Genomic DNA, 6350 nt, shown 5'->3' with positions numbered 1-6350 from the left:
TTTTTTTTCGTTTTAAAAAAATAAATTATATATATTTTTTTATTTTTTTTTTTTTTTTTTTTTTTTTTTTTTTTTTTTTGTTTCGTCACAAAAAGGAAACATTACACTGTAAAACGTTATATTCCTACCTCCCTTTCCCAGAAAGAAATAATCATCTCTTCTTGTGTCTTCAGGTGATTCTAGCATCTGGCTATTATGCAGCTTTCAGAGTGACGTTAATCGCCAAAGCGCTGGAGGGCGTGTACGACGGAGCCATTCACATCACAACAGATTATGAGGTTGGTTTATGTTTTTTATTTTAGCTTTTTAGGGAGAAAATAGCAGCTCGAGTCATCTCTCATGTTCACGTTCTTCTTTTTTTTTTTTTGTGGCTTCAGATATTGACCATCCCAGTCAAAGCTCTGATTGCAGTGGGGACATTAAACAGCTCACCCAGGCACATCGTGTTGCAACCTTCGTTTCCAGTGAGTAACAGTCAGGAGTTCACACAAGTTTGACTATGGGGACACATAAGACGTGTACGGCTGAAACGATTAGTCGGATTAATCGTGATTAATTGAAATATCGTCAACTAATTTAGTAACTGATTAATTGGTAACTGGCGTCTAGCCTACAGAAAAAGGCCTTTTGTGATTTTCAGTCGTGTCGTGCTCGAACTTATTCACAAAAATTGTGGATTCCTTTTTTAAAAAAATCAAACATCCTGTTTGATTTAAGAAAACAGTCTGCAACGATTAATCGGATGAACTGTGATGAAATTGATTTTGAAATGACCGACAAATCAACAATTAACTAAAATATTCCGACTCCAAACAAGAGCAACATTCTCGGAGCAGCAAATAAACTAAAACCGCACAAAAAATATATATATGCAATTTGCCATTAAGTTTAAAATAAACCCTTCTTTGTCTGTAAATGCAATCAGGTTTTGCTTTGAATTAGTCTAGAAAATACAGTCATCTCAGTCCTACACTGTATTGATGAGTCGAGGAGAAAGAACCGAGATTTTCACGTTATAATTGTTTTTTAACTGCAGATTTATCATTTGCTACTACTAATTAAACATTCACTTAAGGAGGGCTGTTATCACATTTTAAGCAATTAAATGTTTTTTCTTTTATAAGAAAGGACTGAATTGTTTACTTGCATATTTTTAATGTATTTATTCTATTGTGTAGAAAACACTTGAGTTGTTAAATGAAAAATCTGCAGAATGTGACAATTTTAAATCCGATTTATCGATCAAATAATCGATTACTAAAATAATTTTTCCAGACCTACGGTGGGTTTTAACTGTGTGATGCGAGTCCCGTATCTCCCGTTGTTTCCTCAGGGAAAAGTCGTTCACCAAAGCTTCAACATCCAGAGCTCCTTCACACAAAAAGTCCGGCTGCAGCAGATCCAGTCGCTGACGGAGGACATCAGGTTCTATTACAAGCGTCTGCGCAACAACAAAGATGAGCTGGAGCCGAGACGAAAATCCAAGGTAGAAAATCCTCCTCAGGGTTTGAAATTGATTCTTTTGTTGTTGTTGTTGCTGTTGTGGACGTAAACTTATTTTTATTTATTTATTTATTTTTTCCCCATGTTTTCCAGGTGGCAAATATTTATTTTGACGCCAGCTTGCAGTGTGGTGATCACTGTTATGTGGGCCTGCCATTTGTGCTTAAATGTAAGTTTGGTGTAGATAGATCGGCTTTCTGTCTCCATGGGGAAGCGGGATCATGTTGGCATCACTCATGCTGTGCAGTGATTTCAAAAACAAAGTGTCATTTTTTATTTTCCTGCTTGTAGTAGCTACTGCTGTTAGTGATTTATAGCAAAGCGCCTGTAGATCTGGCTAAAATGCACTTAACCCGATCTAAGATAACGAATTGTTGACGACTGAATGTAAATTAGAGCTCCAGTTTATTACGTCTGTCCTCTCAGAGCTTTCCTGAGCTCCTAATTTATGTTGGGTTTTACACATTCAGTATTTCTTTTTATTGAGTTTTCTCTTCCTTTTGCAAATGTTAAAAAATTTTCCAAGTGTAACTCTGTTTCTCTTCTTTCTTTTCTTTTTTTTATTTTTATTTTTTTATCTCGCAGCTGAATCCAAGCCTCACGGTCTGGTGTTGCAGGAAGATATCTGGGATGCCGACGTAGACCTTCATCAGAAACTCCTCAAACGATGGAAAGAGATCAAAGAGCGCTCAGGACACAAGTAAGCATCTTTCAGTCCCTCTGGGATTTTGCGAAGTTTGTTGGTGATTGTTGCGACTTAAAATCGCTGATTTTGTGGCCCTGTTTTTTTTTTTTTTTCTTTTTGGTTTAGTTGCAATTAAAGTTACAAATTTTGGTATTAAGCTTCATTTCTGCCGAAACATTGTTTTTGAAAAAAATGACTTGAAATTGCTGCTTTTTTTTTCTTTTAACAAAAAAGAGGATTTTAGCATCGTTAATATATAAAATGAAAATAACATTTTCAAGTCCCTTCTTCAGGGGGTCCGCATATCTTAAATTCATTTATCTAAAATTAAGGTCTTGAAATCTCTTAAATTCTTAAAAAAAAAAAAAATTATCAGCCTTCGCTCACTGGTTCTGTAACTCAGGACTGGTTTAGCTACTGGAAACGAGCTGCTCACTTCCAGTTAAATTTATTATGGTGACAGGCTTAACTGAAATAACCTGTTTGCAATATTCAGCATCACAAAATGTTAACCAGACATAACTCCATCCTGAAGGTTCAGTTTTCTGAAATGAAACGATGCGGGGTAAAAGAATAGCCCCAGAAAACTGTGTAGCTTTTCCTGTTTGTGAAACACGCCATATGCTAAGTTTGAGCCTTACTATTCTTGCTGAAAAACTCAAATGTTCTCCCTTTTCCTTCCCCCTGGAGAATCGAAGCCATCTTCGAAGTCAACACGGACCTCCAGAAGAACATCGAAGCTAAAGTCACGGCCCATTTGACCTGGCCTTCACTCGTCAACTCCTCACAGAGAATCATGTTCCCCCTGACCACCAGAAACAGCTCCTCAGTGAGTTAAAGCCCTCCGTTTCATGACACACACGCAGGATTATCTCTTGGCGTATTCGAACCGGAGGAAGCTGATGTTTCTGTTACAATGCAGGATGAGGAGGTGATCCTGCAAAACCCTGCAGACGTCCCCGTCTACGTCCAAGTTCTCCCGCTGGCGCTTCTTCCCAACCCCTCTGTGTTTTCTGGGAAGCTGGCCGACAGGTGACGAATCCTTTCAACTCTACAGGATCTATTCTCTGGTCATTTCTCCAACTCATTGTCTCATTGTGCTCTAAACGTTCAGGTTGCCACTGGGAAATTTGTCCAGCATCAACATTGATACAAGCACATTCGAGTTCCAGGTTCACAGAAACCAAGTGAGCGCTGCATTATTTACTGGCTTCCCTCCTGCTAATCGTAGCGCTGCTGAGGCAGCATGTGAAAGCTGTTAGCAGCTAACAGCCTCTCTTGTTTGTGTGGCAGACGTCCCTAATAAAGAGCAGCTCAGGGTTTGTCGAAGGCTCCACCAGACCCTTTGTCTACAATCTCATGCTGCTGCCCGGGGAAGTGAAGTCATTCAGCGTGAGGTTCACGCCCGTCAGAAACCACAGCGTCTCCTCCCTTCTTATAGTCAGGTAACCATATCTGCTAAAGTCCAGAGAGCTGTGGCCTCACTAAATACAGTGGCATGTTTATCCTCTGGGTGTTTTGGGAATGCGTTCAGGAACAACCTGACGGTGATTGACACGATCGTGCTCCACGGACGCGGCACGACGGAGAGCCTGAAGGTGGCGGGGAAGCCTCCGGGGCAGGGCAGCTCGCTGAGGTTCAAGATCACGGAGGCGCTGCTGAAAGACTGCACAGAAAGTACGTCCAGATCTCTGGGAGTGGAACTAAGAGAGAGTTGCAAGGAATCTGACACTGTGGAACGATCAACCCTTAACCAGATAGGCCGTAAACTGCAGAAATGCTTAATCGAGCAGAAAGGGCTGAGTTTTTCACGTTTTAATTTTTTATTTCCTTTTCGCTGCAAATGTATAATTTGCTTCAAACGATCAATTGTTCTCTAAATTTATTGCATTTTAAGCAATAAAACTCATTTGTATATTTTAATGTATTTCTACAATTGTATGTGAAAGGCTTTAGTGATCGTGAAAAAATGTTAGTTTTTTTTTTTAATCCAATTGTCAGAAAAATAGAATAATCGATTACAAAAATAATGATTTAAGAAAACAAATATTAGGAGTCAGGCTGCATTAACATCTGTGGAATATTAGTGATTACAGGCAATATGACAAGGACTTATTTTTTCTAATTTTGTGAAAAGTACCCAAAGGAAAGTCCCTTTGAATGGAAATGAGCTCATGCTTTTCATTAATGTTTAAACAAGGAGTTTAAAAACAGAACTGCTCAGTTGTTCATCCACAGTGACTTGCAAAAGTATTCAAAGCATTCCCACAGCATGATTCTGCCATCACCTTCTATTTTTATACAACATTAGAAATACACTAACGACATCCCCCACCAGCTTCACAGTGGGGGGATGCTGCATTCAGGGTGCTTGGTTACTCATGGGTGAAATCTGACAATATGTGGAAAAGTTCAAGCGGTAGTGTGAGTAGTTCTGCAGTAACTCGATATAAATGTCATAGCGAAACGGCAGGTGGACCAGGAGCATCAGCAGACATGCGCCTCTTTTTCACGCACGTTTGATCAAATACAAAGAATGAAAGCAGATAACAATGTGCTAAAGACACAATCCAACACTCACAGGTCATTAATGTCTTATCTGTGGTGATAAAGTAGGGCTGTAACTAAACATTGTTTTAGTAATGTACTATTCTGACGGTTAATCAATTAATCAGGTTAAAAACATTTGGCACTTTCTGCTGATTTTTCATTCAGCCTTTCTTACGCAATATTTGAAATACATTGACAGATGCAATTAAATGTTTCAATTCCTTCATTACATGAGAAAATAAACTTTTTATAGCCTAAAATGCAATGCAGTAACATTCCCTTAGTGAACGTTTGATCACTTGTACTGATGCATCTGCAGCTAAAAATACTTCATCCACATGTCAAAAACTTTTCTGCTTGACTTAATAAAAAAGACATGGGGGTAATTTGTTTTATTTTTTAAATAACCTATAAATAATTGGATAGCAAAAGGTGATTAATGGGAGATTTTTAAACCAGGTAAAGCTGAAACTATTCCACTTAAGGAGTTTTGTGGAAACATAATTTACAGACAAAGAAGATTTTTCATCCTAAATAGAAAACTCATATGTTTTGGTTTACTTACTGCTCTGAGTGTGTGGTTCTTTCAGCAAATAGCCTCTTTTGGAGTCTGTATACTATACTAAAAATCAATTACAAAATGAGTTGACGATTATTTTAATAATTTATCGCGATTCATCCCGATATTCGTTTCATCCCTATTATAAAGCGGGACCAAATTGATCTAAAACCAATTAAGCCCAAAGTCAGAGACTTTTATATCAACTTTAAATATGTGGTTTGAATTTAAAAGGGCAACAAAGCTGTTAAAAGCTGTGGCTGTACTGCCAGATCTTTGCCTCAGAGATGCATATATAACCGAACACAGTGACCCTGGAGAGCTTGAGGCGCTTTCATCGTTGTCCAGGCTTTTCCTCCCCTCACATAAGGAGCCCTGTCTCCATGAAGACTCAGTAGTCTCTGCCGTACGGCTAGTTTGGCAGGTTTAAACAAAGGGAAAGCACCTGACTGGGCCTGCCTCGTTTTTAACCAATCAGAGCAAACTGGGTTGGTCGAAAAACAAACACCAACTTTTGAGTCAGAAAGTGACGGGGAGGAAGGGCAAGCGTGTGATGGAAAAACACAGTTTCTTTAACTCTAAAGCCATTAGCCATGGCTCTTTACCAAACAAACGGCTTTTTCTTGTTTTGTTTTGTTTTTATTAACCTTCGATCCGTCCTGTGTTCCAGAAATAAAAGTTAAGGAGCCAAACTTTACTCTCAAGAGAACCTTCAGAGTGGAGAACACTGGGCTGCTCCCGATCACCATCAAATCGGCAGAAATCAACGGCCAAACTTGCGAAGGATATGGATTCAAAGTTCTCAACTGCCAGGAGTTTGCACTCAAGCCGAATGCTTCAAAAGACATCGTCATACTGTGAGTGATCAAAACTGTTTGTCTTCCTCTTTCACTGGCAAAAATGACTAAATAACCTGCTTGCTTTTTAAGTTATTAATATTTTACTTTGCGTTACTCAGCCAGCCAGGTTGTGGTCTGTTTCAGATTGCATTATATTGGTGAGGCTTTATTCAGACTAATGAGATGTAATTGTCTTTTTAACAATCATTTTGAC

The 6350-nt window shown here is 38.8% G+C and overlaps 1 protein-coding gene across 5 annotated transcripts in view; it reads left to right on the top strand.

Moving 5' to 3' along the window:
- Positions 1-6350, top strand: part of tmem131 (transmembrane protein 131) — a 49688-nt gene that overhangs the window by 33028 nt on the left and 10310 nt on the right. For all 5 annotated transcript variants that reach the window (XM_015019179.1, XM_015019031.1, XM_015019105.1 and 2 more), the window contains exons 18-28: positions 174-278; positions 378-464; positions 1334-1486; positions 1597-1672; positions 2089-2203; positions 2879-3017; positions 3111-3220; positions 3303-3375; positions 3482-3633; positions 3723-3865; positions 5968-6154. In XM_015019179.1, coding sequence (XP_014874665.1) covers positions 174-278; positions 378-464; positions 1334-1486; positions 1597-1672; positions 2089-2203; positions 2879-3017; positions 3111-3220; positions 3303-3375; positions 3482-3633; positions 3723-3865; positions 5968-6154 — 1340 coding nt within the window. The remainder of the gene's footprint in view (positions 1-173; positions 279-377; positions 465-1333; positions 1487-1596; positions 1673-2088; positions 2204-2878; positions 3018-3110; positions 3221-3302; positions 3376-3481; positions 3634-3722; positions 3866-5967; positions 6155-6350) is intronic.

This window comes from Poecilia latipinna, unplaced genomic scaffold (genome assembly GCF_001443285.1).
Source record: "Poecilia latipinna isolate Pla-1442-1.1 unplaced genomic scaffold, P_latipinna-1.0 Scaffold7, whole genome shotgun sequence".
In the NCBI taxonomy this organism is placed as follows: Eukaryota; Metazoa; Chordata; class Actinopteri; order Cyprinodontiformes; family Poeciliidae; genus Poecilia; species Poecilia latipinna.
The sequence above is the reverse complement of the archived record's forward strand: the minus strand, read 5'-3'. Positions and strand labels throughout refer to the sequence as shown.